The sequence below is a fragment of the Megascapheus bottae genome, chromosome 9 (assembly GCF_031878675.1).
Source record: "Megascapheus bottae isolate mThoBot1 chromosome 9, mThoBot2.hap1, whole genome shotgun sequence".
Taxonomy (NCBI): Eukaryota; Metazoa; Chordata; class Mammalia; order Rodentia; family Geomyidae; genus Megascapheus; species Megascapheus bottae.
The window spans coordinates 27,413,943-27,431,603 of NC_143517.1; the positions used below are offsets into that span (position 1 = coordinate 27,413,943).

Genomic DNA, 17,661 nt, shown 5'->3' on the forward strand with positions numbered 1-17,661 from the left:
GGTCTCATAGGTTCCAATTTTTCTCATTGGTTTATAATTCATGATATTTTAGGTTATTTTGCTCTCAAATCCTCCCAAATCTGGCCAATGAGAGCTCCTTCCTGTCTGGATAACATGCCTCTATTCTGTCACTTCTTTGAATGTTTCTTAATTTTCTCTTGTAACAAACTATTTCAGGGTCATCTTGTACTGCCCTGCCTTGCTGTGGAAACACTTTTTTTCTAGACTCTGATCCTTCTAGATACAAAAATCTGAGTGTTAGCTACTCTCATTCCTACTGATATATCTTTACTTCTAAGCTCTTTTCCTAGCTGCAAGAACTGTGAAAACATATCCATGTGTCCATGTGTATATGGAAGAGGCAACTTAAAACAGACTCTTACTTAGCCCATGAATTACATAAAGGCTAGACATCTCAAATCCCTTATTTGCACTGGAGGTCTTCAATCTCTCCTATAGTCACCTTTCCATTCCCTTGGGCTCCAGAAATGGTAAGATTCACCAGTTAGCATATTATGACCAAGAGCAAACTGCGCCCCAGACAATGCTTTCTTTTTATCATCTTGTAGAAGAAAAAGGTTTAACTGCCCCAAAGAAGGAGAACAGTCAAAAACTCAGCATACACCACTTATGCCAAGCCACAGTGAATGACTTGTCCCTTTTCCCTTCAATAGTGAAATAACTTCTCTGGGACCCTTCCAGAGACAAAGACAGAGAAAACTATCAGCCAGGCCAAATCTGTGACTTGAGACTATTTTAATAATGCATACAGTTCTCACTCTCAGTCCCCAATTCTCCCAGTATAACCTAAAGAAATGTTTATACCCTGCAAGGCAGCTTAAGGTAAGTGCTCTCTTCTCATGACTGTCATGCAATAAATCTCTTTATTTGGTATATTGAGGCTGGAGCTGATATATAAAACTGGACTTTAAGCCTATTTAGTGTAGTATGTATGTATGTATGTATGTATGTATGTATGTATGTATGTATGCATGTACGAATGTATCTGCAATGATAACTGCTTGACTGAGGTTCCATTCTTATACAGATCTTCCTGTCTTTCCTCATTTGATATTTATATATGTCTTTTTCTACAATGAACATACTGGCTCCTATCAACATCAACCCATTTTCTCATTGGCTTGATCATACCATACAGTTTCACTTTTACATGGGAACAGTGATCCCCATTTGTCTCCCAAAGCTTACCAGATCTACATTTTATGTAATTATTTATTGAAAAGAAAAGAACATATATTTTGCACACAAAAAAAGTTTTAGGCAAAAATGTCACATTTTCATTTATCGCAGCCCCAAATTATTACCAGCTTAATTGTCTTCTCAGAAAGATGTATAAACAGTCAAGTGCGGTGGCTCACACCTGTAATCCTAGCTACTCAGGAGGCTGAGATCTGAGGATCAAGGTTCAAAGCCAGCCCAGGCACAAAAGGACTTCCAATTTTTAACCTCTAGAAAGTGGAAGTGGGGCTGGGCTCAGGGGTAGGGCCGTAGCCTTGAGCTGAAGAGCTCAAGGATAGCACCCAGGCCTAGTTCAAACCACATGACCCACCCCTCCCCCAAAAGAAAGAAAGATGCAAAAATACTGGAAGGAATAGGGGACAATAAGTTCTATTACATGCAACATAAGGATGAACTTTTCAGGTAGTATGCCAAGTTTCAAAAGGCAAACAGGAATACATGCATATTTAGATATGCAGAATGACTAAATCTCTACTGTTCTTGCTCTGGGTAGAAGTGGAAGAGGATAAGATTATGACTGGGAGGGAGAAAAGGGGACTGTTTGGGAATTAAGGAAATGTGTCTCTTGGTGATGATGTAAATTATATGGGTACATGTATTTCTCATACCAGGTTAAGTTATGACCTTAATATCTGTGTATATGACTATCCCAAATTACCCCCTCAGTTTAGAAACATTGGCTGGAGTTGGATAGAGGCTGCATTCTTTAGCTGGGATTAGAACACATAGGTTAAAGCACTTCTCTTGGATCAGCTCATTTTTTTATTGTGATTCCTCCACCTCCTGCCTTCTGATGGCCTGTTGACTGACCCTATCAATACTTTACTATTCTATTACACTTTTACTATTATTTCAAATACTCAGGTACAGCACAGGTTTGATTTTTACAGACAATTAATAGAAATTATCAACTATTTAGGCACAGTTAAAATATCTGATGTAAAATAGTACAGACATGGATGCAAATTGGAAATATTTAAATAACATTCAGTTTTAGATTAATCCTCAATTGAAGTCTTTGCTGATCTGAAATATTGGCCAAAACCTGGACAAAAACAAACACAAACAAGCAAACTGGACGGCAGTCAGTTCTTGCCAAGGGAGGCAACTGACTGGCAGTATTAAATGATCAATTGCTATTTCAACAAAGAAATGATCTTCTCAGGCCTTCTCATAGATTCGGGTGCAGACCACACCCTTCATCTTACATTCCTTAAAGAAGAAGAGAGATAAATACATATTAAAACTCATAGAGTAGTACACTTGTAATGAAAGTATAAATAAAAACTCATAAGATTAAATTAAGGAAAGAATAAAGTATCAGTATTCCAGTCTCCAATAATTCAGAATTATGCCTATTGAAATTGGACAGTTTTTAACTGATCTGTGTTACTATAAAGGATTATTTAAGTGGCAATTATTTTCCTAAATTCATTTTTTATTAGCTTACACTAGTTTTACAGAGGAACATTTCATTGTTACATTTCTACACATTTGCAATATATTCCACTTAAAGTGGCAAGTTTGTTTTTGCTGGTCTTGGGGCTTGAACTCAGACTCTGAGCCTGGATAATGTCCCTGAGCTTCTATTGCTCAACCACTTGAACCACAGTGCCACTTCTGGTTTTCTACTGGTTAACTGGAGATAAGAGTCTCACGGACTTCTATGCCCGGGCTAGCTTTGAACCTTGATCCTCAGATCTCAGCCTCTTGAGTAGCTAGGATTACAGGTGTGAGTCACTGGCACCTGGTTTCTCTCTATTTTTTTTTTGCTTCCTTAATCTCTCCAAGACAAATAACAAACAAACAAGACAGAAAGAAAACAACAAAGCAAGAACAAAGGAAAATTCTCTTGTTTCCATTTCCTGGAGTTCATTTCAGTAAATATTATTTTATAAGATCAGAATCATATAGTCACAATAGAGTCTTGAAAGCAAAAATGCCTACATATCATCAGACATTTTACTACTGAGCTTCTCAAAGTACATTTTGCTTATAAAAGTTAGGCTTACTTTTCTCATTGTGAATAATACACTAATGATACTTATCTATATTTTCTTGCCTTTTACATTTAGGTGTTATTTCTGAATCATGGGGCCAATATTTGAAATACTTGAAAGTAAATCTTGTGTGGCTTAAGTACCACTCAACAATTAACTCTGACTTTATCCATTTTATTCCAAAGAACAAAAAACATACTGAAAATAACATGATCATCTTGTTTATATGCCATTATTTCTGTATCAAAATTGGAAACATGCTTACCACTACCATTTTCCCATCTACCAACTTTCTTTTGATGGTGGTCTCTTTGCCATCCCATTTCTGTACTTGATTCAATGAACCTCTTTCCAAGGTCACAATGCTCTGTAAAGACAAGATCATGTGATTGACTTGCCTAGACTTTGCTTGATCTAAGAAGCAATTCATTTAGTTCTGAACTATTTTTATAATAGCTGTCTCATGAGGGGCACTTGCTTTCAGCCCTGAGCAATTGGCCAAGCCAACTTGAAGGAGAAATCTTTAAAGATTACCTTGGTTTTCCTGTTGTCCGCTGTGGTTTCCTCAAATTCCTGGCCCAGTTTGAAGGTGATCTCTGTATTTTTAAAGGTACTTTCAGTCCGGATAGTTATATGATCCCCTTTCTTGCTGATGATCACATTGGGTTTGGCCAAATTTCCCAATTTTCTGGAGGCTAACCCCACACCTGAAAAACAAAGTAATGTTAGAATTGTGTTGATCAAAACAATCCGTATAGACTATAATGTTCACATTATATGCTCAGAATGTACCATAGGTGTATATGGCAGGTGGTATCACTTACATAAAGGCCTCCTCCATCCAATTAAAATGCATGGCCAGCACCCAAACATTTCAGGTTCTGTTATTAGGTAAAGAGTGTGGGCAGACTTTTAAAAGTAGAAGTGTTCATCTGAAAGAGTGCAAATGGTCTACTTGTATCACTTCCAAGCCTACTTCCACTAAAACTCAATCATTACAGATGACATTTAAACCCTAAAGACATTTTATTTTTTATGTACATGCAATATTATGGATATATTTTAGCAAAACCATGACATACACACTCCATTCCATAATATTTTCTTGATTTTTTGAATAGATAAGCAAAACTACAGTATTCTGACAAGCATGACAGTTTAATGTCTTTGGCATTATCCTAAAGTTCTGGGAATTTCTAAAGATCCTTCATATCTATTATGTTCATATTTATGGAACATTCTCTAGAAATACTACAAAATAAGTTTGTTGTAACTAATGAATGAGTTTCCATCTCTGTTTACCATTCCAGCACCAAGAAAGTTTGGTGTTTGTGTGGGTTTGAATTCAGCAACTTCCCTTAGGCCAGAGTGTAAACATTTTTATTTTCCAAACTTTCTATGTCTACATTATTATTTAACAATAGAAAATGTACAGGTAAAGAAAGCTTTTTTTTTTTGCTTAAAATTTAAAATCAAGGTTTTCTAGGATTCAGTGCCTTCTTTTATAAGCTTCTGAGTTGCTATCTTTCAAGAAAGCCAGAGATTGGATTTTCTAGTTTTTTCTCTCTCATGTCTTCAGAGAAAAGTCTATTGGTATAAGACTACCTTTAATAGCTTCCTATTCAATTGTAATTGCCACAGATAAAATGCAAGTAAATTATCCACAAGACAGGTTTTTTTCCTCAGCTTGTGTAACCTCGCCCAGCCTCCTGAAAAGATCTTAAAAGGAAATATCACATAGCTTTCCTAAAAAGAAGTCTTCGCAGCCAGAGCAGCACATAACGTTTCTTACCGAGCGCTTTCATGTAATCATCGAAGTTCTCACTGGAGACAAGTTTCCAGGTGCCCAGGAATCTGTTGCTCATGGTGATGGGATGAGATGAGCACAATTCCAGATGGGATTCGGGAGACTCTGATGCGATGCTGAGTCCTCAGAAGACTCTTTTCAAAGATGTCCAAAGCATGTGACTCTCAAAGACACCCAATGGGGAAGAGCAGTGTCAGGATGGACGATGAATGGCTCCTCAGCCACCAGCTGCCCATTCATTTGGATAAAAGAAAAGCCCACATAATATTTCCTTTTGTTTCCAAATGCTTTTATATAAATGAGGGAGGGTGGTATTTGAACCTTAAAAAGCATTTTGGTTAATCTTATATCCATGCATTTTGGAAAAGATTCCATGGGTTACATGATCATGAGTGTGTGTGTGTGTGTGTATTGGTTAGGCATTTCAGTCACTCTCAGTCCTGATTCGGCACAATTAAAGAATTCCAACTCAAAGGGAAGAAAGAGAAGAAAAGGTCCATAAGTATTGTGATAAGAGTCTCAAATATGCTGTGGGAGAGAAACACAGGGCAGCAGTGTGAGGAAGAATTCAGAGGTGAGGGAGGCTTGGCATAGTTCACATATCTCAGGCAGGCAGAGTAGGCAGACAATGAGGTCAGTGTGTCACAGCAGAGGATAGAAATTGTATTCATGTCATAGCACAAGAAGTAGCACTGTGATGTGATCTTTGTCCATGGCTAAGATTTTTTTCATCTAAAAATATCCTTTAGTGCAAACCAAGCAGGTTCCTGGTTACCATGACAACTTTGAGTTTAAGTCATGTAAATACAAGGTTTTCTATAAAAATAATAGTCACGGATATTGAGAGCTTACCACCACCATCCACACTAAATGCTTAATATAGATTATCTCACTGGATCCTCTTCATTCTCTGTGAATTGGGGACTGTTGTTAGGTTCATTTTGCTAGTGAGGAACACTAGCGCTTGGGGAGGTTAAGAAACCTGCTTGCAAAGAAGAAATAAAGAGAGGAAGCATTTAGGACGGGGGCTTAGTTCAAGCAGTCGAGCACCATCTTAGCCAGTACAAGGCCTCAACTTTAAACTCCAGTACTTTAAACTTCCAGTACTTGAATGAAATGTTGGCTAAAATATAGTTTTGTTAAAAGTATGGATTTAGTTCTCCTTTCAGAATTTATTGCCCAGGTAAATTCTCATGATAGAAGGAAGCTATTTGAATCATACATTGAAAAGTAAACTCAAAGAAAAGAGTAAGGAAAGCTTGCTTGTTCTGTACATGTGATGTAAATGTCCTTTCTACATTGTTTTCAAGCTATATCCAGTTGTATATTTAGAAAAGAGGTAAGGAAAATATTGTATAAGAAAGATCAAAATGCTGAGGATCTTCCATTTGGATGCTTTTTTTTTTTAACACATCCAGTTGCAAAAAAATATTTATTCAGAGACATCAAATGTCCTTCCTTAATGAAACTTTATTCTCTCGTGAGGAAGACAAACATTCAATTCAGAGTCTTATGATACTTAGATATTCTCTGCATTGTTTGGAGATGCATGTAGTTAGAGTGCAATTAAAGAGCCAGGTGACTGACAATGTTGGAAGATACTTTGTGCAGTTTCTTAGACTCTTTGGGGACTAGGATCTGATTTAGCATTAGAATGTAGCTACATTAGAAGGCTGAAATCTGAGAATCTTGATTTAGACAGCCTGGTCAGAAAAGTCTTATCTCCAGTTAACCATTCAAAGACTGGAAATGGCTCTGTAACCCAAAGTGGTAGAGCGCTAGACTTGAACAAAAGAGCTCAGGGACAGGATTCAAGCCCTACAACCACCATCAACAACAAAAAGAATAAGACCTAGGACTTTGGGTCTGATTATCTATGTATCTCTTTCTTTCTTTCTTTCTTTCTTTCTTTCTTTCTTTCTTTCTTTCTTCCTTCCTTCCTTCCTTCCTTCCTTCCTTCCTTCCTTCCTTCCTTTTTCTTTCTTTCTTTCTTTCTTTCTTTCTTTCTTTCTTTCTTTCTTCCTTCCTTCCTTCCTTCCTTCCTTCCTTCCTTCCTTTTTCTTTCTTTCTTTCTTTCTTTCTTTCTTTCTTTCTTTCTTTCTTTCTTTCTTTCTTTCCTTCTTTCTTTCCTTCTTTCTCTCTTCCAGCCAGTCCTGCGGCTTGAAGTCAGGGCCTGGGCATTGTCCTTGGGCTTCCACAAGCCTAGCACTCTACCTCTTGAGCCACAGTACCACTTCTGTCTTTTCTTTTCTGTGTATATGGTTCCAAGGAATCAAGTCTAGGCTTTGTAAATGCTAGGCCATGCTTCTGGCCCTTGATTTTCAATTAAGTACTTTTTTGTAAGTGTAAGCATACCAAAATTAAAATGTATTATAACAAATTGTCGCTTGTAACTTCCTCAGGGACTAGTAGGTAGTTAATCTTTTGATTACTACGGTGACTTCATTTATGCCGCCCCCCATGACAGTTTATAGCCTTTCTTTTGTTAAATGACAATAGAAAGATGGAAGATATAGTTTGTTTCCTACAAACAATGTACTTAAGTTTGTTTTTCATTTTTGGCTAGGATCTAATATACATGGTCTCTTTTCTAAGGACTATTTTTCAGATTTCACATTATTATGTTTAATAGAGCACTTGAAAATTGAAGTTTCTCACTAGGGATAGAAAATAGATTGGATTTCTGTATTTCAGTTTTTGTCTCTGGTCATTTTGATTGTATTACCTGTTGGAAAGAAAATGATAGTACCACTTCCAAATATATCTAAGTAGGTTGACCTTTCAGGTCTTAGCACAAAAAGCAGTTGAGACATTTTTTTATTAATGTATTTTATTGGTGGGATAATGTACAGTTGAGACACGTTTAAGGCTCTACTTTTGGCTTTCAGGTCACTGATGGAAGAAACAATGTCTTAAAAATTATTCAAACACGAGCTGGACTCGGTGGTTCTCACTTGTAATCCTAGCTATTCAGGAGGCTGAGATCTAAGGATTATGGTTCAGAGTCCATGAGACTCTTATCTCCAATTAACCACCACAAAACCATAGTGGTTCTGCGGCTCAAAGGGGTAGGGCGATAGTCTTGAGCTGAAGAGCTCAGGGACAACGCCCAAGCCCTATTCACATACTTCCTTGAGATTAAGGGAACAAAAGTCATTTTACGGTAAATAAAGAAGGGCAAGTTAATGAACTGAGGGCTATTGTAGGCAACTTAAAAATATGGTATTTAGGAATGTTATCTTTGCTTAAAAGAGAGAAAACAGAATGTGTTTCTTTTTGAGGGACGAATATCTCACCCAATTTAACAGCTAACTGACAGAATGTTTGCCTTTCTGGGAAAATTTAAGCTACCTGACCAAAATATAGATAACCGGATACCTCCTTGTCTCAAGAATAAACTTTTGTTTTATGAAACTCAAAAAGTAACACCAGGTATAATTAGAGCAAAGAAAAAGCAAAAGTGTGCGCCTGCTCTTTCTGTCTAGTTATCGGGTTGCCTGTTTATTTACTCAATAAAGGTCTGCCAAGTTTTATTACCATTGTGACTTGTCCAGAAATTCTTATTCTGGGAGATTCAAGTAAAGGACCGTAAATGAAGAGTTCCTATCTTTAAAAGGAAGCTCCATCAAACCTCACCTCCAGTTGGTGACATTGCTTCTCTTAACTCACAGTATTATTATCACTCACAAAGATTACATTGTAAGTCTTAGTGCCTACAGCAGAGAGGGACAGAGAAGTGTCATGGCTTACATCTCACTAGCTTGAGTGAGAGGGAAGTCAGTAAGAGGAAGGAAAGAGAAAGAAAATGAGGGAGGGTAACACTGTTAGAAAAGAAATGTATTCATAACCCCTCTGGACATCACCTGTACAATAAAAAAAAAAAACATTTGATTTCCTCCTAAATATTCACATCATAAATAGTGAGCACATGTCATTTTGGGGGCAGTGATGATATCCTGAAAATTCATCCTAAAATCCCATGTGTCTTTGGATACTATCTTTGGCGTTGTTGATGTCTTTTTATAACCAGTGAAGAAAACTAGGTTATCTTGTGTTTATTGTATTATTGTATTATTATGAATTTTCAAAACAAATTGTTTTTCCCAGTGATTTAAAAAAATATATTTATCAGTGATTTAAGTATTGGGTAACAAAAAAAGGAAATCTGGTGCCTTATTCTTGGCTAGTATCATTAATGATGGTTTTAGTGTGACTGGTTTGTTTGGAAAATGAATACTTTCCTCTGAATATTAGTATGGATCTGAAGGAGAATGTGATTTGCTACTAAGTTATTCAGGCTAAAACAAATTCTAAATAAAGTATTTTTGGTGGTTTATAAAAGCTATTTCCATATCTTTAATTTCAAGTGATATTGGAGACGAAATAAATAATGGTTCTTCAGTAATCAAAGCACTATAATGAAAAGTTCTATTGTCATGCTTCTATACTGGAGTTCCTTAGGAAGGAGAAGAGGGATGTCTGTTATTGCTCACAGACAGTGCTCAGCACTAAATCTACCACTGCACTGCAGAGGCACATGCTCACAGGTCTAATGCAATAACCTGTCCTTTGGCCAAGAAGTCATTCATAGCCTAAACCTTTGCTTTCCTGTTTTATTTTGTTAAAAACTATTCAGTGTCACCTTAGTAAGGTGACTATACTCCTCGGTTTGCCCTGTACCCACTCCCCACTCATGTCTGCAACTTAGATGTAACTCATAGGAGTGTTCCTTTCCACTTTTCACTTCAAACCTGTTGATGACAGATTGCATGGATATTTGACCATGTTTCATTGAAAATATGAAACTTAGGATTTGTGTTTGTTCAATTTCTATTTTCTATTAAGGTATAATTTCATCTCCTCCTTCCGCTGCTCTAAAAGGCTTCTAATTTTAATTTTCTTTCTGTTTACCTCCCCTGTTCTGTTTACTCTGAGTGCTGAGAGAGTAAATACCTAGTGACTTTATTTGGTGAAGATAATGTGAAACCTGTGCAGTTCTTACAGTTTTGGTCCCACTAGACATTTAAGAATTCATGGTTGGTATCTAATAAAAAAATATCATTATGCAAAAGTTAAGTTGCAAATGATTGTGACATGTGACTGAGTTGAATCCCTTAAGATGTGTTTACAGAGATGAGAGAGAGCGACTATTTCAAGCACGTCTGTCATAGCACAGTGTTTAATATCTATCTGGTACTCTGTATTGCTACCTCTCTACCACTATCATCTAAACCATCTATCATCTATGTGTGTGTGCATGTCTACAAGTACTGGGTCTTGAACTTGGGATCTTGAGCTCTTACTTGATTTTTCCTCTTAAGGCTGGTGCTCTACCAGCCACAGATCCATTTTCAGCTCTTTACTAGTTAACTAGAAGGAAAAGTCTCTTGGATTAGTGGCTTTAGGCTGGCTTTTAACTGTGATCTTCAGACCTCAGCTTCCTAATTAGCTGGGAGTATAAGCCTGAGCCACTAATCCTAGTGCCACCCCATCTATGACCTTTAAGCATGATTGGACGTGTATAAAGTCAGCAATATTGATTTTTTTTTTTGGCATGAGTGTTGCTTGAAGTAGACTCCAATGATACATCCTCCTTTGAGGTCATGTGGATTTCCTCATGACTTGAACATATGCTATTCCTAAATAGAATAGGCCCATTGGAAGGAACTCAAAGCCTTTGGCTAAGTGGTTAGAGGACAGAGAACTACTGTTAAATTCATGCCACAGGCAAGTAGCCTCTTGCCTCTCCAATTCACCAGACCTGCCCTGGTCTCCATTATCAAATAGCTCCAAAATTGTGCTTAATTTGATGCTTTTATTGAGCAAATTCATAGTGAGAAGTTTTTTCACCACTGGCCCTGAGGACTTCTTTGTTCATATATCATATTTTTGTCAGCAAGTTCTCATTGGGCCCTTTCTTCATGCTTTCTCATAGATTCTGGTGCTGACAACGTTATTCATGGTACATTCCTAAAAGGAAAGAATTACCAATTAGATTTGATTGTTAACTGGTGAGACTTGCCCTGCCCCCATCACAGACCAATTTTGGATACAAAAATAATTGAGTAGCTTGATAGGCAGATCAAATATGAGCCCAGAAAAATTTAAATTTAGAGAAAACTCACCACTACCATTTTTCCATCTACAATTTTTCTCTTTATTGTTGTTTCTTTGCCAAGCCATTTTTGGACATGAATCATTGTGCCACCATCTAACGTGATGATGCTCTATAAATACAAGAATAAATCAGTGACAGTAATGATTGACCACAAACCTACTATACCTTTTAATTTAGATCTTGAAATTCTCTTTTTCAAAATCCTCCCCTAGGTTCTTGTCATAATTAAGTACTTTCAAAAGTAGAGGAATTCTCAAGAGATTATTCAATTAATATTCACTCTTTCATAAAATTTCTAAGCTCATTAAGCCTAATAACTGTTTTGCTCTATATCTTTTATCCATAGAGATCAGAAAGGAAAATGAGAGCAACAAGAATGTGCTAGATCATTAGAGTAATTAACAAAAGAAATTACTTAACTGATGGGCAAATATTAAACAAGCCCAAACTGAGTTGGTAATAAATCAGATTGCATAGATGAAACCGTGCCTAATCACCTTTGAGATTTTTTTTTTGCAATTATTGGAGATACTAGAAGAGTTAATTCTCACTGACCTTTACTTTCCGATTGTCTGCAGTAGTTTCATCAAACTCTTCTCCCATCTTGAAAGAAATCTCAGTGTTTGTAAGAGAACTTTCTGTCCGAATGGTCACTTTTCCTCCATTGACACTAATATTGACACTTGGTTTCACTAATCCGGCTATATTCCGGGTTGCAAAATTTACTCCTATAAGACAACAAAGCCTAGAGCTTTCATTCAGATATTTAGAAAGATGTATTTTTTTTGAGTGTGTAGGTGATGCAGCTTGAACTCAGCCTGGGCGCTGTCCTTGAGCTCTTCAGCTCAAGGCTACAGCCCTACCCTTGAGTCAAGCCCCACTTCCCTTTTTCTAGAGGTTAATTGGAGATAAGAGTCTCAGTTTCTTTTGTGCCTGGGCTGGCTTTGAACCTTGATCCTCAGATCTCAGCCCCCTGAGTAGCTAGGATTATAGACGTGAGCCACCACTTCCAGCAGGAAGGTGTATATTTTTAAAGCATTTTGGAAACCTATTTTCAAAGAATGTATAGTTTGTACACTGAAGGTTTGGATAGTTTGAAATAACAACTTGCTTTATACGTTATCTAGATTTGTTCATCCAGGTCCTTCCAAAGTACAAAGTATAGCCAGCAATTGTGACATTTCAAAAAGTTAATTTCACACCCTTAGACTATTGTGTTTCATTCCAAATGTATACTTGTGTGGTACCTTACAGGGAATCAAATGCTTTATGTTTCTCTCACAGAAACTTAATATTTGGGCCTGGATCCTGGCCCTTTTGTTTGGGTTAGGGATTTGCACCATCAAACTTAAATCCTACAGTATCCAGGTAGAAAATGTAACTTCCTTCTCTATTTCCTGTTCATGCATATATTGGAACAGATGTGGTATACTTCACTGCAGAGAAGCAGTATTAAGTGGATAGCGAAAAGCAAGGAAGTTAAAATCTGGCCTCCAATTTTGACACCTTCAAGCTAGGGCATGTTTTCCTTCAGCTTTTCTGAGGGTAAAATGTATGTAAGTAGCATTCACCTCATAGCTATGCTGGAATCTGATGAAAGGACTTAGCATACTACTGGCACAGAGTGAGTACTCATTATTATTTCTCCTGTCATGCTAACTAACCCAGCTTCCTGTCAAAACAATTGATGTTCAGTCTCAAGTTTCTGTCATGTCCTTACATTTTGAGTCAAAAGAAGTAAATATACAAATTTATTAAGACTTGGCTTACTCTTTAATACTCTGACAAAATTAATATGGGTTATGAAAGAGGAATAAATTTTCACTGATAAGCACACTAACTTCCTCTTATTGAAAATAAAGAATTGTTGTTACAATGTCTAGCTTGAGTAATCATATTGTGACCCTCCATTGGTCAACCCAAGCAAACTAAAAATAGTCAAAAAATTCATAGCTTTCTGTATAGTTTGTTATAAGAATTTTTTAATTAAATTGGGAAATTTATGTGATTGCTGTTTTTTTTATTTTTATTTTATTTTTTATTGTTGGGGTCATATATAGAGGATTTACAGTTACATTCACCAGATAGTAGGTGCATTACTTCTCCCACATTGATACCCCTTTTCATGTTTTTGTCCCCGTTTCCCTCCCCCACACCCTCCCAATCATCTTGTTTTCCCCCCTTCCCTTTCCTATTTCAAATAAACAAATAAAGGTATATACAATATACTAGGTAACAAAGTCACATACTGTAACAATATGAGATTAACCAAAGGGCATAAAAAAGAGAAGAGAAATAACATAGTACATTAAGAACACAATCACACAAAATTAAGCTCTTATTTCCTAGAGCTTTCCTTTCATTTAGTCTCATCCTATATGACCTTATTAGGTTTTGAGCTCTTGTAATCCTTTGCTAGGAGAGTCCTAATTATTACAATGCTATTCTATTAATAAAATGTAACTACTATAAACCCAATCCATAACAATTAATAGTTGTCCACTTAGCTTGAGTTGAGATAAAGTGCAGATAGGGTTTATACTTCTGAGAAACATGAAATGATGAGACAGTCAATGAGTAAAAATATTCTATTTTTGTGGGGCCCAGTGGCTCACATCTGTAATCTTAGTTATTCAGGAGGCTGAAATCTGAAGATCAAGGTTCAAAGCCAGTCCTGGAACAAAAGGACCTGAGACTCTTATCTCCAATTAACCTCTAGAAAAAGGGAAGTGGGGTTTGGCTCAAGGGTAGGGCTGTAGCCTTGAACTGAAGAACTCAGGGACAGCACCCAGGCCAAGTTCATGCCCCATGACCCACAAAAAAAAAAAAATCTCATACTATTACAATATTTCACCTTGTTATTGGATATGTTTTATATGTGCTTAATTGATTATTTGAAATTGGATAGGAAAGGGGGAAATCAAGATAAGTGGGGGGAGGGTGGGAGGGAAAAGGGGACCATGTCATGAGAAAGAGTATCAATGTTTGTGAAGTTATACCCCTTTTATCTGGTGAATATAATGTAACCCTTCTATTAATCACAATAAAAAATTCTATTTCTTCCACCCAATTTCATGAATGAGAATTCTTAAAAAAATGAATTGGAAACTTTGTTTCTCTTCTCTTACAGTTCTAACTTAAATGATAAAACAAATTTAATTAATAAATGTAACTTTATCAATGCCTATAAATTTGAGGTTGGAAAAAGTTCTTCAATGAGATGACCAAAGGAAAGCTATGTATAGATAATCAGGAAGTATTTTCAAAACAGGATAAATGGATTCTGACTTAGGTACTTATGAGGCTAGGATTTCAATGACAGAATTGTAACTACTAAGAAGGAAAAGTCAAGAAGGCACTGGTGGCTCATATGGCTCATAACTGTAATCCTAGCTACTCAGGAGGCTGGGATCTGAAGATTGTAGTTGAAAGCCAGCCTGGGTAGGACACTCCATGCTCTCTTACCTCCATTAAACCATCAAAAAATAAGCTCAAAGTGGAGCTGTGGCTCCAGTGGTCATGTGCAAGCTTTGAGCAAAACCAAACCAAAACAACAACAAAAGTGCTCTCAAACAGCGCCCAGGCCCTTGAGTTAAACCCTAGAACCAATACTCCTGCCACCTCTCCCCCATCCCCCAAAAAAGTAGTATCAATGAGAAAAAAAATTATAAACTACGTTAATCCTATAAATTGTATTTATTGTAAAATGCAAACCCAATCACATCATAAACACTGCCATTTTCCAAATCTTAACAAGTCATTACTCACCCAGTTCTTTCATGTACTCATCAAAGTTTTCACTGGACACCAGGCTCCAGGTTCCTACGAAGGGCTCGATCATCATGGGAGGCACTCTGAGGAGACACACTGAGAGCCAAAGAGCACAGAGCGGCAGGCAGCGCTGTGCCACAGCAGTTCATTTAAAGAATATTTTCATCATGTGATGCTTCTAAAGTGGCCAATGGGTGGCAGAAACTTTAAGATCCTGGGCATCTGCATTTGACTCACTATTTACCTCCAAATTAAAAGACACAAAATTAATACATGAAGATTAATGCAAGTCAACAATTACAGCTCTTATCCAAGGGTCACCTGGTAAATACGACTGTGGAACTGTCAGTGTAGCCTTTTAAACAATAAATGCTGAGTTACCCTGAGGGACTACGCACCAAATGCCTGATGAACACTTGACTGAGATGTTTTTCCTCTCACAATAAAGATCTTCCTTAGTTTACCTCAGCTTTTTTTTTTTTTTTGGCTTCAGCAAATCACCTTCTTGATTAAAATAATATCTGCCCTTCCCTCCCTTGCAGGCTTGATGTACTGATGTTTGTTAATGTCACTGAAATGACTTCAGTGGCTTGGAGTGAGGTATAATGTATTATTACTATTATCATTGCTATCAATCAAGAGTTGTTGAGGACTGAGAAAAAAATAATAATTATCACTGAGTAGATTGCTTTAAGCTTTAGAAAGAAGGTAGAGACAATGCCTAGAAAATCTTTGAGAATTATAAAATACTTTGCACTTAAAAGAAACCATTTGAAAATTTGAGGTAAATTTTGGGAAGATTGCTCCCAGGGCTTGCATTTAGGGTCTGGACACTGTTCCTGGGCTTTTGGTTTTTTTGCTCAAAGTTAGCACTCTACTATTAGAGCAAAAGCTCCATTTTGGATTTTTGGTAGTTTATTGCAGATAAGAGTCTCAGAGACTTTTTTGCTCAGGCTGGCTTTAGCCTTCTGAATAGCTAGGATTACATGCATGAGCCAACAGTGCCCACCAAATTTGGGGAAGGGGAAATGATGTTTGAGAGCTATGTTCTAAAAGGAAAATGTAGTCAGCAAATAAATTAAATCTCTGCCCAATTACTTCTGAAGTTATGTACTGTCATCTAACTAATAGGAATGACTTGGCAGGCCTGATTTGAATCAGGAGTTTTATATTTACATCACAACTCCGGACTCCCACTGTTAGTAGAAGCTGGAAAGTGACAGGCCTGGGGAACAGAAGAATAGTCATACTTTTACTGAAGGTTCCTTCAATTCTGAAAAGCACCTACTCATCCCATCTCCTTATGGACTATGCAAACAAGAGATTTGTGTTTTAGTACCACAATATAATAACTTAAGTAGGATAAGGAATTACTTTTGAAGAAAACAGATAAGAATTGTGTTACATTGGGGCCGGGAGTTTGGCCTAATGGTAGAATGCTTGCCTGGCATGCGCGACCACCTGGGTTCGATTCCTCGGTACCACATACATAGGAAAAAAGCTGGAAGTGGTGCGGCTCAATTGGTAGAGCGCTAACCTTGAGGAAAGCCCAGGGACAGTACTCATGCCCTGAGTTCAAGCCCGAGGACTGACAAAAAAAAAAAAAGTTAAAAAAAAACATGATCGAGAGTTTAGTAAAATGTTTAATAAAAAAGAATTGTGTAAACATGTCTTTATAAGTGGAACAATTACTGAGAAGATGAAGAGAGAAAAATAAGGTAAAAACCCTAGGGTAATTTCAGGAAATAGACTCAGGGGACAGTTAAAGAGGTATTTAAATATGATGCTCCAATAGAGAGCTCCCTTTACTGGTTTTTCAAACATGTATGCAATCTGGTTGAAGTTTATGGCTAAGCATGTTGGCCAGTTGGGTAGTGAGTCTCCCATTTGTGTAGTAAACTGCTTTTCCTGTCATGGATTCAGAAATCAAAACTGCGGTCCATTTTACAAGTCAATTGGACTATGTGACAAAGGGGAAGATTCAACATCTGGCTTCTTTAAAACTTGACACCTGGAAACTAGTTGGGGGAAAAGAACCTCTCCTTCTCTGTATGCTTTGCTTTATCACATCATGGCAACAAGGCTTCATCCATTGTTGAATTCAACTCAAAGATGGAGCTAGACAGATGGCAAAATAAAAAGTGGGAAGAGTGAAGAATCCCTTTACTTCTGGAAGTTCTCTTATGTGTGAATGTCCATGTCATTATTCATCAAGACAACTTGGACAGGAGCTGGTGGTTCACATCTGTGATCATAGCTACTTGGGAGTCTGAGATCCAGAATCAGCCTGGACATAAAAGCCCAGGAGACTCAGTCTCCAAAGTGACCAGCAACAGGCTAAACTGGAAGTGTGGTGCAAATGGCAGAGCTCCAGATAACAAGCAAGATGAGTAAGTGTGAGGCGTGAAGTTCAAACCCTGGCACTGGCAAAAATAATGTATCTGAGATTTTATTACTTGCCAATGAAGCCTGCACAATTGATACAACTATGTAAATGGCTTCACAAAATGGTTAACTGGCCCACTTAAGGTAGAGAATCAGCCCCTCTTCCCGGATCTATTTCTAACTTATTCTCTTCCTTGAAGAATCTATCTCAGAGTTCACTTATCTCCTATTGTGTGATACAATTAGACCTTTACCAGAATATATTGGACAATGCAGTCCATGGCATTCAGTAAGATATCTCTCAGCTGTATCAGGAATTA

At 37.2% G+C, this 17,661-nt stretch overlaps 1 protein-coding gene across 5 annotated transcripts; it reads right to left on the bottom strand.

Annotated features, from left to right (window-relative positions):
* Positions 1-972: 972 nt before the first annotated feature.
* Positions 973-15,026, bottom strand: LOC150058930 (myelin P2 protein). 5 transcript variants are annotated; one of them, XM_090338684.1, is made up of 4 exons: positions 14,954-15,026; positions 11,741-11,913; positions 11,193-11,294; positions 973-2,472 (listed from the first exon to the last, which is right to left on the bottom strand). In XM_090338684.1, the coding sequence occupies exons 1-4, from the start codon at positions 15,024-15,026 to the stop codon at positions 2,422-2,424; spliced, it is 399 nt and encodes a 132-aa protein (XP_090194810.1). In that variant the 3' UTR covers positions 973-2,421. The 5 variants fall into 5 exon arrangements, with proteins under 5 accessions (XP_090194810.1, XP_090194808.1, XP_090194811.1 ...); XM_090338682.1 differs by lacking the exons at positions 11,193-11,294; positions 11,741-11,913; positions 14,954-15,026 and adding exons at positions 3,526-3,627; positions 3,795-3,967; positions 5,053-5,161; XM_090338685.1 differs by lacking the exon at positions 973-2,472 and adding an exon at positions 10,917-11,037 and having other exon boundaries at positions 11,196-11,294.
* Between the last annotated feature and the right edge of the window lie 2,635 nt (positions 15,027-17,661).

Coding starts and splice junctions, on each gene's coding strand:
- LOC150058930 (XM_090338684.1), bottom strand. CDS start 15,026: ATGATCGAGCCCTTCGTAGGAACCTGGAGCCTGGTGTCCAGTGAAAAC. Junction 11,914..14,953: donor TGAGTACATGAAAGAACTGG/GTGAGTAATGAC, acceptor GTTGTCTTATAG/GAGTAAATTTTGCAACCCGG. Junction 2,473..11,192: donor TAGATGGAAAAATGGTAGTG/GTGAGTTTTCTC, acceptor TTCTTCTTTAAG/GAATGTAAGATGAAGGGTGT.